General features: G+C 28.2%; 1 protein-coding gene across 1 annotated transcript; it reads left to right on the top strand.

Annotated features, from left to right (window-relative positions):
* Positions 1 to 7,330: 7,330 nt before the first annotated feature.
* LOC140831995 (patatin-like protein 3) lies at positions 7,331 to 9,773 on the top strand. The gene is made up of 7 exons (XM_073195743.1): positions 7,331 to 7,532; positions 7,738 to 7,919; positions 8,008 to 8,194; positions 8,376 to 8,537; positions 8,746 to 9,048; positions 9,177 to 9,352; positions 9,479 to 9,773. The coding sequence occupies exons 1-7, from the start codon at positions 7,386 to 7,388 to the stop codon at positions 9,552 to 9,554; spliced, it is 1,233 nt and encodes a 410-aa protein (XP_073051844.1). The 5' UTR covers positions 7,331 to 7,385; the 3' UTR covers positions 9,555 to 9,773.
* Positions 9,774 to 17,338: the final 7,565 nt, after the last annotated feature.

The following is a 17,338-nucleotide window of genomic DNA, read 5'->3' as shown; positions in this document are numbered from 1 at the left end:
GAAGATAACTTAATAATATATTATTTTGAAGAATGTTTTTCAATTCATCAAATATAAATGTATATGCATAAAAAATAATCGTTTTTCATATATATATAAAATATATATATATAAGTTAGTGATATTTATTATTTTCAATAATCAAATAAAATTCATTATATTGACTAAACAAATAAAATTCATTGTATAATATGGTATCTCTACAACCAATTGTGCGAAAGGAATCCCTTATAGCGACAATTCTTCACTTTTGCAGGTTGAGAACATATTATCGAAACTTTTCGATACTGTGAAAAAATTTAGAAGTGAAGTCCAATTGGATTTAAAATTCAAGAAAAATAAACAACAAAATAATCATATTTTACTGATTTATCCTAGTTAATATATAATTATAGAGAATTTTTAATTTATGATACTGACGAGACCACATATTTATATAAGATTTTTTCAGAAATTATTATCTTACTAATTCGTTTAATTTATTAATATAGAAAATTATCTCGAGTCGGGACAGAGAAAATATATTTATATAAGAGTTTTTCAGAAAATTATTATCATACTAATTCATCGAAATTTATTAATGTAGAAAATTATCTCAAATCGGGACTGAGAAAAAATATTATTAGAAAGATGTTACCAGTTTATAGAGATTTTACCGTGTATATATTTTTCTGTGTTGCATGACCTAGTAATTTATTAGAGCGGGGGCCCGAATTTTCAATATTGCCTCATACTAAGGAGTATAAATGAATTGAATCAATTCGAAAATTAGTAAAACGTAAAGCCCGAATTCAACTCGAATTAAGTATATTTGAGTTCGAACTCGAACTCGAATCGAAACTTGAAATTTTTAATTTTTTTTGCTCGAATTTGGATCGAAAAGAAGTTTGGCTCGAAATCTCAAACCTATTCGCGAGTTGTTCGAAGTATCATACGACTAATGAGGTTCCAAAACTCGATATATCCGAAAATCTTGAAATGTATATGTTTTGAATATATAGTTATATTATATTAATAAAATATTAAGACTCGCGAGCTGCTCGCGAACTATCGAAAAAAATAATTTCAACTCAGAATTCTTTTTAACATGTTCGAGTTCTGATCGAGTTCGATAAATTATTATACAAATCAAATATTTATAAAGCCGGCTCGAAAAATTCGCGAACCGACTCGATTCGTTATAAGTGAACTTGTTGTAAGGTATAATTTTTTCCACAGTTTTCTCTAATTTTATTCCTTAATTTTTCTCTTAAAAGAGTTGGTAAGCCTGCAAAAATTTTTTTCCCAAAAAAGTTGATTTGAATCTTCTCTAAGCATAATTATATTTAAAAAATATTTTTATTATACCACTGGAAATCACTTAATTTTTTACACTTAATATTTGAGAATAATTCAACATTTTTATATCTTATATGTGAGGGATCTTCAATTAAATGTAAAAAAATTTTAACATTAATGTAGCTACAACAACTTGTGGATGATTTCTTTTTTCATCTAGTATTGGTATTCCTTCATCATATGAATTTATGAAATTTAAAATATATTTTTGTTGTTGGCTTTTAAGATAATAACCACACCAACATTTTATTTGAGCAGAAAATCATGTTGTTAGGAGTTCATCTATAGTTTTATCATGTGTTCCATTTTGAGTTTTATAAGTATTTGCAGCCGTAGAAATTTGTTGTAATAATCCGAAGATATTTTATTCAGTCATTCTATCTATATTCCAATAACAAACAAATGAGTGAGTCTCATGTGAGAACGTCTCACGGATCATAATCTATGAGACGGGTCAACCCTACCCTATTCACAATAAAAAGTAATACTCTTAACATAAAAAGTAATATTTTTTCATGGGTGACCCAATACGAGATCCGTCTCACAAATACGACCCGTGAGACCGTCTCACACAAGTTTTTGCCCAAATGGAATATTCATCGAAGCGAGATTGTGTTAAGGATTTTGTCTTTGATAAGTTTGCAGCAGAATATATTTGTAAGGGTTGTTGTGAGGATTGATTCCAACCTATTTTATTGATTTTGATTGCTGAATGTTGGAATTGTTTTATGGCTTCACTAATATATAAATCATTACTTAGAATATTTATTCTTAATTTAGAGATGGGGGAATCATGAGTTGTTTGATTTGTTGGTTCATTAGAACTACTTGTTGGTGTTATTATTCTACTTAATTGATCTCGAATTGTTTTTATAAATTCAGATTTATTTTCTTGGATAATCTTAACATTATTTTTAGATATTTGATAAGGTTTAAAAACTAGGTTTTTAAATATGAAATCTGTAATTTTAGAACTTTCTATATTAACTAAGAGTGAGTCTCATGTGAAACCGTCTCACGGATTATGATCCGTGAGACGGGTCACCCTACCCTTATTCACAATAAAAAGTAGTACTCTTAACATGAAGAGCAGGTCTCATGTGAGACTGTCTTACGGATCACAATCTGTGAGACGGGTCAACCATACTCATATTCACAATAAAAAGTAATACTCTTAGCATAAAAAGTAATACTTTTTCATGGACTATCCAAATAAAGATCTGTCTCACAAAATATGACCCGTGAGACCGTCTCACACAAGTTTTTGCCTAACATGAAAAGTGATATTTTTTCATGGGTGAACCAAATAAGAGATCCGTCTCACAATTACGACCCGTGAGACCGTCTCACACAAGTTTTTGCCATTAACTATAATTTGTTTTGTAGTTTTTTTTAACTTATCTAATTGTTTTTCTATAGTATTTAAACTTGTATTTGTAAAATTATTTAGTGTTATAATGATTTTTATATTTATTTTATCATTTTCTCCTGGATTTTTTTGTTGTTACTGGAATAGCCTCAATTATTTGATTTTGTATGCTTAGCCTAATTCCTTGTAGGAGATGATGATTTGATTGGATTTTTCTAGCATTAATAATTGTTTCTCATTCTGGTATTTTATTTCTAGTGGTAATATGATTGACAATTTTAGAAAAAAAACATATTCTAAAGAATTTTGAGAAGCATAAATTTCGAACCAATCAAAAATAGAATATGTATTTTATGTGAACTACAAATTCATATAATTGTTCTTGGATATTTTTTTCCAGAATCTATAAATTTTTCAAAAACCACAATCTCTTCTTTAAATTATGTTCAACATAAAAGTCACCATGTAGAAATTTTGTATCTACATGAAAATCTTTTTTTATATAATATTTAAGTCGTTAACTATATTTCCTGTGATTGAAAAAAAGTTGGACTAGTTAGATCTTAATCTAATTCTTGCATTTGTTCTGTAATATTTATTCTAATATTTGATGTTTATGTTGAAAAACTTCCTATCCTAGTGTCGGTGTAAACTGATCTTAGTATTTAAGAGGTATAATCTATATTTTTAGTACCTAATTAGCTACAACTTAAGTGGAATATCGATTTTGAGTTTTATAATGAATGTTCAGTATTGAAAGGATTTGTGATATTCTTCCTCAATCCATAGTATCTGAGGTAGACGAGTCATATTTAGAATCTTTCATCTAGATATTGAGTTATTTCTTTTAATTGAGTGTTACACTTTATATTAGTTCTGGTTTAGCAACTCCTTTTAAGATTCATTCTTCCGAGAGTGGTATATCTCTTCATTGAATTGGTTTAGGAATTACAGGATTCTATCTACCTAGATCTGTTTGAAATAAGAGAATTTTATCATTTTTATTATGAAATTTTATTTTTGTGGTAAAAGCAGAAATTATAGATTTATAATTCATTCTAAAGATTATTGTTATTGGAATCGATCCTTTAATCATATTTTAATTATTAGTTTTTATTTGCAATAACAATGATTTTAGAATATTTTTATCATTTAAAAAAAACTCATAAATTTGGATAACAATCAAAAGAGATCGAGGTCAAGTACTCATGCTGGATTCTACATATCTTAAAAATGAATCCTCAAAGTTTGTAAATCTGACATCTCTCTAAAATAACAATGATATAAGTATTTAATCCTTCTTTAATTAATGGTTTTATTCCTACTTGGACGGATCCTATATGAATATATATTTTAAATTTTATCTTTATATTTTTGTAAGGAATTTTGAGATAGTAAATTAATTGTGTCAAATGATTTTGTAATTTGTATAACTATTTTTAATAGTTTTGATTGTAAAATCAGTTTTAAATATTTAGAATCTAGAATATTTATAAATTTGATCTTTATTTACTCTAGAGATTTTTCAATTATCTATATAATTTTCAAACCTAAGAATAATAATACTTATCAGTGTCTCACAGCTGATCACAATTAATGGTTAGAAAAATGGATGGGCACCAACTTTTTTGATGTAAGAAAATAATCGTTATCATCACATGGCTCATTAAAATTCTTCAAGTTATAAATAATAATAGTACTAACATTGGAGAAGCCAAATATCATCCTAAAAAGCCATCGGACTTTCGTCGAATATTGGAATGCATAAAAAAAATTATATGTATCCATACGACGTTCTCGCGTATTATGTCTCGAATAGCCTCCTCGTTATCTTCTAATAAAATCAAGCCTCCAACTTTTGCAAGATTAGTAGTTACCTTTCTTAGTATTTGACGGTGGAGGCAGTCGGGGAATTATTCCATCCACGATTCTTCAATTTCTTGAATCCGAACTCCAAGTAAATACTTTTTTAATATTGAAAACGATCTTGTTCTTCTATTTAGGAAAAAATAAATTACAAAACAAGGTTTCAGCTAAAACGTTTGGTTCAATTAAATGACATATGGTTGTATCATTTATATATTATCAAGAGAAATTGAATGAACTTGTACCGATGAGAGCAACATTGACAAGTTCTTCTACACCGGTACTGTTTGGACGAGGCAGGTTAATGCGGTTGATTCCATCCTACATGTAAGGGTAGTGTCCCCATGATAGAATCAAGGGCTCAAATTTAGCCACACATACATGGAGTTCACTATTTTTTTTTAAATCACATATGTGTGTAAATCTTGTGCATCCAAACCATGTGGGGGCAGTGCCCCCACATGTAGCATCGAACCTACCGGCTAGTGCATGTACTTTTTTTTTAATTATTATAAAATACTCCATGTACTTTTAATGAACGACAAAAAAAAATTAATAATTATTCTGGTAACTCTACCGAGCCTTCAATACATAAAATATATTTTTTTATATTTACTCAGACATTGGATGGTGAAGATGATCGTATCGCAGACTACTTCGACGTTGTGGCAGGAACAAGCACGGGTGGACTTGTGACGGCCATGTTGATGGTTAAGATTCAGCTTCGAAGAGGATAAATCGATTAAGGTTAAGCATTTGTTTTGGGATTTCTTCGATCAAGGCTGAAGCTTCTATACTTATTCGGTTAGTTTGAACTCCAATTTGATGGAAAGACTGAGTGAGTAAAAAAAAATTATGATGATTTGGTACTAAATTGAGTCACAAAATTAATTTGAGACTAAATCGAGACACATAATTAAGATTTAGGACTAAAACGAGAATTTTCACTTCCACTCACATAGTCGCTAACCCACATTAAACTCGTGAGAAAAGCCAGCTGCGAATTTTGTCAGGCAAGAATTAACTCTATCTTTTAACATCCGATAAAATTGGGCAATAATTCATCCCCACACAATTATTTTGTACAATGACAGAAACACTGCATCGTTCCTGCGGTCCGGACATGTTACAATAATGGAGTCCAATCAATACACGTCACGTTTAATTTTGTGGTTTGATGTTGACTAAAAAATGAAAATTTTAAACATGTCTTTTTTTTGTAATAAATTTTAAACATGTCTATAATCTGACGTAGTGGTCTTATCCACGAATATGATTAGCGAGTCTTAATTTAATAATTTGATTAAATCCAAATTTCAAATGTAATTTCAACTTCTTCTTATTAGTTAATATTATTGAAACAAATGAGAAGAATAAATAATACTAAATCATATATAATTTCTCACATCATTTCAAACACGGGTTTCCAACTTCACATTTTTCTTTATCGTCTCAAAAAATTATGTTTGATATTTTTTATTGCGAGATCATTAGTCTTGTACAACATATTCGTTCGAAAAGATGTTGATAGATGAAATCGAAATCATGATATTTGACCAAGTCATATACAACTCATTATGGGATGGCAAATCCAATTTAATATTTGTTCTACTAACACGCGGTCTCTAAATAATTAAAAATTAAAATTTAAAACTAGAATAATTATATTATCAAATAATATTTATTTTAATTAAGGCCGATTTATGAAAAAAGTGGTATCTAAATGCGTTAATTATTTCATGTGGCACAAATAAAAGAAAAAAAAACTTGAGGCTATGTTAAAAAAAATGTCTGCTAACATGTGTCAAATGTGGGCGCTATATTAAAATATAGGGTATTCATGCATGTACTAAAAAGATAAAAGAAAAGGACAATGATTGATCCCTCGAGAAAAAATAATATAATATACATTGTCTAATGATGTCATAGATAGTAGGTTGACTCAACATGAACCTCAACCTATATTCATGTAGTATTATTGGTTATTAGTTGTAGATTGGTCCAGTATGAACAGTAGGCTTGCATGGAGGTCTTGGGTTCTAGTATTGAGAGATACGAAAGAAACAACTTTTCAAAAATAAAATATTCTATGAATGAAAGTGCATGTGTATGGATTAAAGTTGTTGGATCAATCTACGGTTCATGATCAATAGTTAAGTATGAGTATGAGTATGAGTTGAGACTCGTGTTGAATCAATCTACTGATCTTAGTCGTAATATCTTGAGCTTCTCACGTCGTCCTAATCTTAATTTTATCGCAAAATTGAGCGTCAAGCAGATGATTCATTCTACCAAGAAACATATGTTGGTTTTAAATTAAATTACATTTAAGAATAACTAATATATACTTAGTTGCGACTTATAAATTAAAATTGATTTTCAAAAAAATGTTTTCATAATCGGATCGATGATCGAACCGATTTATCTTAAAAAATAATTCAACCTATTGAACTGGACCCATGACCGGTTCTAAGTCGAACCGGCCAATCGAAACACTCGTTGAAAACAAACAAATCAGATTTTTTTTTAAATCACAAAATTAAATAATTAATTGTTATATGGAAAGCATAAGAAAAATCATTGCAGAATAATTTCAATTTTTTTTTTCACATTAGCAATGTATATAAAAAAACAAAAATTTCAAACATCAAATAATAATAAAAGATAATAACAAATATACATAACCAATTTGCAATTTTGCCAATAATTAATATTCATGGAGAAGCCAGATTTCTGCCTATAAAAGCACGAGTTTCAACGATTATTCGAACAAGTAAACACACACCAAGTCATTCACATTCTTCCATATATCATGTCTCTAGTGGCCTCCTCGTTGTCTTTTAATAAAATCCAACCTCCGGTTTACGGAAAATTAGTTACTATTCTTAGCATTGATGGTGGAGGAATTCGAGGCATCATTCCGGCCACCGCTCTTGAATTTCTTGAAGCCGAACTCCAGGTAAAATACTTTTAATTAAGATCGTAAACGAGTTGAGTTTTTTCATTTACTTAAGGGTTTGAGCTCAAATCGATAATATGCTGAAAAGGATTCCAGTTAGCTTATTATACCGGGCGTTTTTAACTGCGAGTTCAATTCAAATTATAGCTAGCAGTAGCATTTATATTGATAGACCATGACCGAGAACTGTTTGATTAATCCCTAGAAATTGGATGGTAAAGATGCTCGAATCGCCGACTACTTTGACTTGGTGGCTGGAACGAGCACCGGTGGACTTGTGACGGCCATGTTGACTGCACCTGATGCCAACAACCGACCATTATATGCAGCTAAAGACATTATTCCATTCTATTCAAAACACGGACCTCACATATTTCCACAAAAAAAGTAACGCGGCCTTCGTTTTCGTTTCATAATTTTTACTTTATGATATGTATATAGATTTACATGATGCTGATTTTTTATATTTTTGCAGCGGTATCATAGGGTCGGTGGAGAACACATTGGTTCAACTCGGGAACCCGAAATACGATGGAAAGTACCTGCACAAGTTGATAAGGGACAATTTGGGGCAGGCTCGGTTGAATGACACCTTAACAAACGTTGTCATTCCGACGTTTGACATCAAAAATTTGCAGCCAACTATATTCTCCTCCTTTGAGGTCTTTAATTTATTTAATTCCATCTCTGTCTGCTTTTCATTTGTTTCCAACGAGATCTGATTTGCATAAATATATATTAAAGCCTACATATACATATAACATATCAAGAATAGTCCGTTTTGACCAAAAATCAAAGATTTTTTACTAGATATTTAACAATAGTTTGTGTATGTCGATGCAGACGAAGATTTCTCCAGCTTTCAATGCATTGTTGTCCGATATATGCATCGGGACTTCTGCTGCACCAACTTATTTTCCGGCTCACTATTTCACCAATGATGATGGCTCTGGGAATTCTGCTGAGTTCAATATAATAGATGGTGGTGTCGCTGCTAATAATCCGGTAATCATATATAACATAAGAAACCAACTAAACAACATGTCGAGTCGAGCTCAAGATGTGAATATATATATATATATATATATATATATATATATATATATATATATATATATATATATATATATATAGATCCAGCTAGTAAACATGTAAAATGAATATCAACGTCGAGTAAAATCGAACTAAGCCGAATGGGGATTGTTTCTTTCAGGCATTGATTGCCGTCGGTGAGATAACAAAACAAGTATTCAGAAAAGACCCGAATTTTGCCCCAATCAAGCCCATGGAATGCGGCAGATTGCTGGTGGTCTCATTGAGCACTGGATCTGCAAAACAGGAACAGAAATATACAGCACAAATGGCTGCCAGTTGGGGTCGGTTTGGGTGGTTGATTCAGGGAAATTCAACCCCTATTTTGGATGTATTCGATCAATCAAGTAAAGATATGGTGGATTATTTCTTGTCTGTCATCTTCCAGTCCCTTTATTCTGAAGATAATTACCTCCGGATAGAAGTAAGTCCGATCCATGAAGCCTTCATAGTTCTAGATTATGATTGGTTCAATAATTTATTCAATAATAATTCCTTCAGTTTGATTTAAATATATATTTGATGGCTAAACTTGATTATTCTCGATCGCAGGACATTTCATTAGTCGGGAACAGTGCATCGGTTGATGTTTCGACCAAGGAGAATATTGACGACCTTGTTGAGATTGGACAAAAGTTACTCAAGGGGCCATACTCCAGGGTTAATCTTCGTACCGGAGTGCCGGAGCCTATAGCCAACGGAGGAACAAATGAAGATGCCTTGAAAAAGTATGTTATAACATCATTATCTAAATTATTTTTTAATATGAAATCACACAACTCCTCCTAATTAATTAAATTCAGTTTTTATATAAATTTTGATCTTGTTAAAAATATTTACAATATATTGTGTAGGTTTGCAAAAGTCTTGTCCGATGAACAGAAACTCCGACGAACAAACGCAGCTGAACAAAACAAATCTGATGCTTGAGTTGAGCGTGGATCATATACATAGATATATATATACATATATATATATATATATATGATACTGTTGCTTTGGTTTAAGTCTCTAAAAATTTCAGATAAAATAAAAAATATATATATAAGGTGGATTCATACCAGCTTATATATTATGTTTTTCTTTGTACTTTATTTTACTCGTGAGTTTGCAACAATGAGATAATAATATTTGATTTTGATTTTGTAATATATAAGTACTTATAATTGTGAATTATTGGGTAGGGATCAAATTATAATAATTAAATAAGGTGCTCTCATCAAATAAAATCACGAGCCTCTGCTATTCTTTAGCTTTCAACATCACATGTGGTCTCTAAATAAATCATTAAAGACTTGCGATTTTATATTATACGAATTATGTTGTTAAATAATATTATATTATTTAAATAATTAAATGAGTTATGACAAATTACAGTCTTTAATGCATTCATTATGTCTCATATTAATTGACTTATGAATTTAAAAAAAAAATTCGCGATGATCAAAATGTCTGCCAACATGTGGGCACTAGACTTACATTTTAGGACATTGATTGATCAAAAAAGTTAAGTAGGATATTGACTGATCTAAATTCAAACAATATTATTTGAATAAAGTCTGTCAAAATGTGGCCACTATATTTAAATAATATTATTTGAATAATAAAGTCTTGAGTTATGACAAATTGTAGTATTTCACACATTATATATGTCATATATTATTAATTTTTCAAATTTTCATATAGATAATTATTATCTCATTTGAAATAAAAAATAGATGTGAATATTTTGTTATTTTACGATCAAGTAATTTTCATATACATTAGTTAATAAATATTATTTTAAAATTATATCATTTATATTTTTTTATCAAGCTATCAATACAATAATTGTTATATATATATATATATATATATATATATATATATATATATATATATATATATATATATATATATATATATATATATATATTTTTAAACATTACAAATTATTTGTTTTCTATGATTGAATTTTTAATATAAAATAGGTCGTATTATTTAACATTTGAAATTATTTGCTTTTTAATTTTAAAGTCATATCATAATCAAATTATATACAATATTTCATGGATTTTTTTTATTTTCTTAAAATTTCATTAATAATTAAAAAAACATATATAAAAATTAAAAATCAAAAGATCACGTACTATTAAAATTTGTGTATTAAATTTATAAATTTCTCAAATATATAATTTTTTTAAAAAATTTCTACTATGATTTTTTTTTTTAAATATCAGATAAAATAGTCATTTAATGCGTGAAACGATGAAACAAATTGTTTAACAGTTATGTCTTAAATTTATATATTATGAAAGCTGATTTTGGAACTGAAGTCCAGAAAAGATTTTAGTTCTGATTTTGGTTTCACCGTTCTTGAAAATCATTGTCAGATTTACCTTTGACCCCTAATGCTTAAATCGTAAACATTTTTAGTAGATATTTCAAATATTACTAATATTGTTTATTGAATTTATAAATTTATCTGATGTATAATTTTTTTGAAAAAAGTGCTACTAAAATATATAAATTTCTTATTATAGAATTCATATTTTATGATATTATTAATATAATAACATTTATAATTGTTGATATAAATTCAATATTACACTGAATACTTAGGTAGTGAAACTGCACTTTAATCATTTACATTGTTCTATGCGAGAAGTAGATACCCATGGCAACAACTTCATCTACCTTCAGGCACATATCTATTTATTTAGCTTTTGCATCTTAATCCAACTTAAACATTGGCCACATTATCAAAGATGTTTTTGCTTTAGGCCAAATCAAGGAGTAAAGTACGATATAGCAAACTATTTATCTGATAGCCCATTTCAACGTTGAGTATCAGCAAAAATTCCGATAGATTTTAAGCCCATCAAAAGATGCAAATCTAAAAGACTGGTTTATCAAATGCGTCCTCTCAAATGTCAATAACACACAAACTCTGTTAAGTCTGTGTGGTACTGCAACATATTATCTCATGAACATTCATACTTGGTCTAAATCTTTGGGCATATACATGTTATCTAGTGACCAATTAAACGCATACCTCTGAATGCTGCTGCTGCTGCTGCTGCTTTGAGTATTTTGAAGGGAACTCTGTATCGATCTGGAGTTGCAGTTTTTTCCACATAAGATATTTCTTGGACGTCAATAGGGTTAGTGAAAGATGGAGTCATCGTTGAACCAAAGCAATGCTCCTTTACTTGATTATTTTGAAATTCAGTTCTGAAACCTTGAAGCAAAAACTGCATTTGTTGTGCAAATTCACCATTTTGTTCAGCTCATTTCTGCTAGCAGCAATCATAAACTTAAGACCAAATCCAACTCCAAGATTGAAAGACGCCTCTTTCCCAATTTCTTCTGTGTAATCAAATGAAGTTAACTAGTACTGACTTCCAATCAACAAACGGCTGTTCTAGAAGCTGAGGAAGACCAAGGATGCACCGACGGCATGGAAAATCCAAATAATCATTTCAAAAATGTATGCAAACAAAATATTTCAAGTTAATGAAAAATAATAATAATTTTATGCGTGAGTTTGGCTTTTCGAATTCACATACAGTCACTCTGGTCAGAATTCAATGGATTATATAAATTGAAGTGTACTTATGGTTAGAATTCAGAAATTTTTTGCATTCATATCATACAATCTCTTCTCATTCTCGAGAAATTTGATCCTATTTTTTTTTTCCAAATGTCTTTGAAAAAATTAATAACAATAATAAAAATGACGATCAAAACCGAAATACGGGGGGCTTTTTAATTGTTTACAGTATATATGTTAAAAGATTAATAAAATAAGGTAAAAAATTTTTTTTTTTAACAAACTAATGTGTCACGCCATTGGAAATGGCGTGACTTGCTTTTTTTTAAAAAGAAAAAAGCAAGTCACGCCATTGGAGATGGCGTGACTTGCTTAATTTTAATTTTTTTTTTAAATATGTGACGCCTGCGTGAATTGTTGAATTTTTTTTAAAATAATTGTTGGACGTTTGGGATAAAGAACTGTTGCATGTGAAATACTGACAAACCATGTAATCAATAATGCATACATCTTTTTTTTTCTTTTACAAAGAAGACGATAAAAAAATTTGAATTAAAATTTGCGTGATAAAGTGATCTGATGTATCAAATCAATAATGCATACATCTTTTTTTTCTTTTACAAAGAAGACGATAAAAAAATTTGAATTAAAATTTGCGTGATAAAGTGATGTGATGTATCACTGATAACTTTTAACATGGTGTGTTTTTTATCTGATGAAAATTTGTTTATATATGTTTGCCCTCGGTGCAAATGTATTATTCTTGTGCTTCTATCATTCTTCGTTTCTCTGCATTTAAATGCATCGTTATTGTGCATTCCTTTAAATGCATCGTTATTGTGCATTCCTGTAGATTTTGGTTCGATGTTTGATCAAATAATTGCAGCACATGAGGTCTGTATGTTTTAAATTAAGTTTGTGGTTTAATATTTGATTAAAATCTTTAATTTATTTATTTGTGATTATATATTTGCAGATAAAATTTTGATTTTGAACTTCTATTTGAGGTACGCGTTGATATAAATTAATTTATTTGACTATTCGAATATAAATTATGAATTTGTCATCATCTTACGTTTTGAGTTTATGATTAAAATGTTTAATTATGTTTCTATCTATTATTAGTTATTTTTATCATTTTATATTATGCAAATGATAATAAAAATAGTCATTGTTGTTGTTTTATACAGGTAGTATATAAAAAAATTAGTATAACGATTTATTTATTTTACACCAATGATATAAATGTTTTTGTTATAAATACGGTTAATATTGTTTTTAATTACTTAAATGTAAATAAATATTACAATTAATTTCATATGTTATTATTTTATCTGACATGCTTAGAATCAAAAATTTATATTATAAAAATTATTATTTATATTATTATTGACTTATAAGATACAACTAAAAAATATATTTTTTGTATTTTAGAATAATAATCAACTTTTTTTTTGAAAATAATAATAATACTTTTATTTATAATTAATATTGATATTGTTGTTTTATAAGGATAGCATATAAAAAATTAAGTATTACAATTTTATTTTACACAAATAATATAAAATTTATTAGTATAAATTTTGTATTTTTGATTTTAATTTATTAAACATAGAATTAGTAGTATATTTAATTTATTTAATTATTATTTTATTCCACATGCGTATTTGTGAAAACTTAATATTATTAAAATATTATTTTATTATAATTAACTTGTAAGATATAAATAACAAATACGATTTTTTATTTTATAATAAAAATAACACTTACAATTGTAATTCTTATGGTTTTTTGTTTTATTTAGGTATGTTATAAAAAAAATATTACTCTTGATTTATTTTACACAAATAACATAAAATCTATTATTATAATTTTTTTTATTAATTTATTAAATAAAAATAAGTAGTATGATTTTATTATTGAATTAATTTGTATTTAGTAGGACCTATTATTATTTTATATAACCAAAATAAAATTTATTATTTCTAAAAACTTTATTTAAAAAATATACATATAAATGATTTTAGTATTAAATTATTTTCCTATTTAGTATGAAATTTATTATCATAATTATTTTTTTTTAGTAATTAATTACTAAATAAAAAAAATATTATTATTGATAGTAGTTGTTCAGTAAAACAAAATAAGCATTGTCGTCGTTATTATTATAATTATTCTTAATAAAAATGAAAGCATATGTAAATTAATTTTTATAGTGTATTATTTTGTTATATTTCGCATTTTGTTATTCAATTGAAATTTTATAAAAAAATTTATTACCTTTTTATTTTGTGTGACCTATTGATTTTTTTTATAGGAATGGACAGTGTGCCGGTGCTTTTATTCGTAGGTGGTAATGTTATTATAGGACATCACACCGTAAAATATAGTACCACTGCATTGAGGGCAACACGAATACCAAGATCTATTAATTTGCATGAGTTGAAAGAAATAGTATACCGTCTGACAAATATTGAAAGTTCAAAATTTAATTTAAATTTGTCAACAAAATATTCCTACATGGATAAGTCACATTGCGTAGAAGTGCATCTTGACATCAATGATGACAACAATTTACAGTTTATGCTGGATTCTATTAACGAAATGCGGTGTATTGAATTGTATATCGAAAAGGATTTCGTTGAGCATAATGTAGATGTTGAGGTTCCTGAATCATACATTCCATGTATAACTGAAGGGTTCGATTCGATGGGATTTCATGATGAAGCTGGTACTTCCGCTGCTGCTTTTTTCGAACCAATAGATGAAAATCGATTTAATTCGCATGATTGGACTGGGGGATGAGATCGGTATATTACTGACACCGTAGAAGAAAATGTTGGTTGGCCGATTTCCGTACGAGGATGGGATTCTGGTGCAAGAGGATGGTACTCAGTTGACACAAACCATGTAGGTTTGGATTGTTCACCGAGTGCTGGATCAGGTCATGGACTGACACATGTCGTACATGATGAACAAAGATCACGTGAGTTGTCATTAGATGCTCACCTTCACGCCACTGAGATATTTACTGAACCTGATACAACTGCAAGTGAAACAGATGAAGATGAACATGAAGACGAAAATGCCACATTTGCTGATATTGGACCATCTCATACCGACACCAGTGATCATATGCATGCATATCCTTTTGAAGGCATTTCAAATCTTGATTACCGACCCGATGCATTACCATTTTCTGTCCCGCCTGTCGGTCAATCTTTGTATAACGTACCTCAATTCTTTAGTACAATATATGATGAGCAACGCCCTGATTCTGTTGGAATTCCATCTGCATCGAATTTGAGTTATTACAACGCAGATAGAGGAGAACTTTGCACGAACATGGTTTTTAAAGATAAAAAGCATTTGATAGCCGCAGTTAAGGACTTTTCAGTTAGAATTGCTCGACGTGAGTATCAAGTTGTGGAGAGTACAAAGATTTTGTGGAAAGTTAGTTGTAAAACTAAACATTCAAATATCAACTGTAAGTGGGGTCTTCGTGCATCGTTCAAATCAAAATTGGGGTATTTCAAGATCACGAAATATGGTGGTCCACATACATGTATGTCTAGCCAGGTAGGGTTAGACCACCATAACTTGGACAAGAATATGATTGCAAAAACACTTGTCGGTATTGTTCGGTGTGATCCTTCGTATGAGATTAAATATGTTATCCAGCTTGTGAAAGATCGATATAATTATCAAATCTCATATGGTAAGGCATGGTACAGTTTAAAGCGGGCGGTGGAAAATGTATATGGTACATGGGAGAGTTCAGTACGTCTTTTGCCAAGGTACATGGGTGCCCTTGTGAAGTACAATCCAGGCACTATTATTATTATTATTATTATTATCTATCACAATATGGTATAAACAAAACAAATACAATATCAATTATAAAAAATATAAAATAAAACATTAACTACAAGTACAAAATAATAATTACACTAAAAATAATATTTTTAAGAAAAACAAGTTCACACAAATAATGTGTTTTAATAAAATATTTGAGAATTTATTTATTATTATTATTTTTTTGAAAAAAATATACAAAAGTCACGGTTTTTTAAGAAAAACAAGTTCACACAAATATAAATACAAAACATATTATATTTACAATTAGTTTTATCCTAACATATGATTATAAAAATATTAGAAATATTAACAATAACCAACAAAATAAACATATAACATTATCGTGGTTCATAATTAACGAATAGCGTATTTTTAAAAAATAGTTATTTAAGTTAAAAAAAATTATAATCAAACATATATCAATAATTAAACATAATCTATTTTTTAAAAAATAATTAAAAATTCATATCACTCTAACACACGAATTACAATTAAAATTTTTATAACGTTTTTTCGTAAAATTTTAAAAAAATCCAAACAAGCATATGTTAATAATTAATAAAACTGCAACTCATTTTTTTTACCGTAACATGGTTCTTCAATAACATCACAAATTATTTTTTTAAAAAAAACTAATCAAGTCAGGTGTGCTTCCAAAACAGATAAAACATATGATTTTAAATTTTCTCACTACCATCCAATTATCAACAAATAAATTTGCAGCTTTTGACCATATTGTATCGATCAACGATACAAATATTTTTTTTAAATAATTAATTTCATTTTTTTTTAAAATTTTTTTAATCATAGAAAATAAATAAGAGAAGTATGATTTTTTATACGTTTTTTTTATTAATGGAAGAAATATATTTTTTTAAATAATTAAATTAAATTTTTTTTAAATTTTTTTAATCATAAAAAATAAATAAAAGAAGTGTGATTTTTTTTAAAACATAAGGAAAGTCACGCCTAATTAGTTGGCGTGACTTTCCTTTTTTAAAAAAATTTATTATTTTTCAAAGGAAAGTCACGCCTACCAAGTAAGCGTGACTTTCCTTTTTTTAAAAAATTATTAATTTCAAAGGGAAGTCACGCCTACTTAATAGGCGTGACTCCCTTTTTTTAAAAAAATTATTATTATTCAAAAGGAAGTCACGTTTTTTTAAAATTATTTGAAAAGTCACGTCTTTTTCTTAAAAAAAAAAAATAACGCTAGTTTTTTTTAACAATAATGCAAATTATTAATGGAAGTGTGCAAATTATCAAAAAAATAATAAGGAAAGTTGCTTCTTTACAAAAATTAGTAATTTTTAAAAAATCACGT

The sequence above is a fragment of the Primulina eburnea genome, chromosome 5 (assembly GCF_022965805.1).
Source record: "Primulina eburnea isolate SZY01 chromosome 5, ASM2296580v1, whole genome shotgun sequence".
In the NCBI taxonomy this organism is placed as follows: Eukaryota; Viridiplantae; Streptophyta; class Magnoliopsida; order Lamiales; family Gesneriaceae; genus Primulina; species Primulina eburnea.
This window is presented reverse-complemented; position numbering and strand designations above follow the sequence as displayed.

Coding starts and splice junctions, on each gene's coding strand:
- LOC140831995 (XM_073195743.1), top strand. CDS start 7,386: ATGTCTCTAGTGGCCTCCTCGTTGTCTTTTAATAAAATCCAACCTCCG. Junction 8,538..8,745: donor GTGTCGCTGCTAATAATCCG/GTAATCATATAT, acceptor TGTTTCTTTCAG/GCATTGATTGCCGTCGGTGA. Junction 9,049..9,176: donor ATAATTACCTCCGGATAGAA/GTAAGTCCGATC, acceptor TCTCGATCGCAG/GACATTTCATTAGTCGGGAA.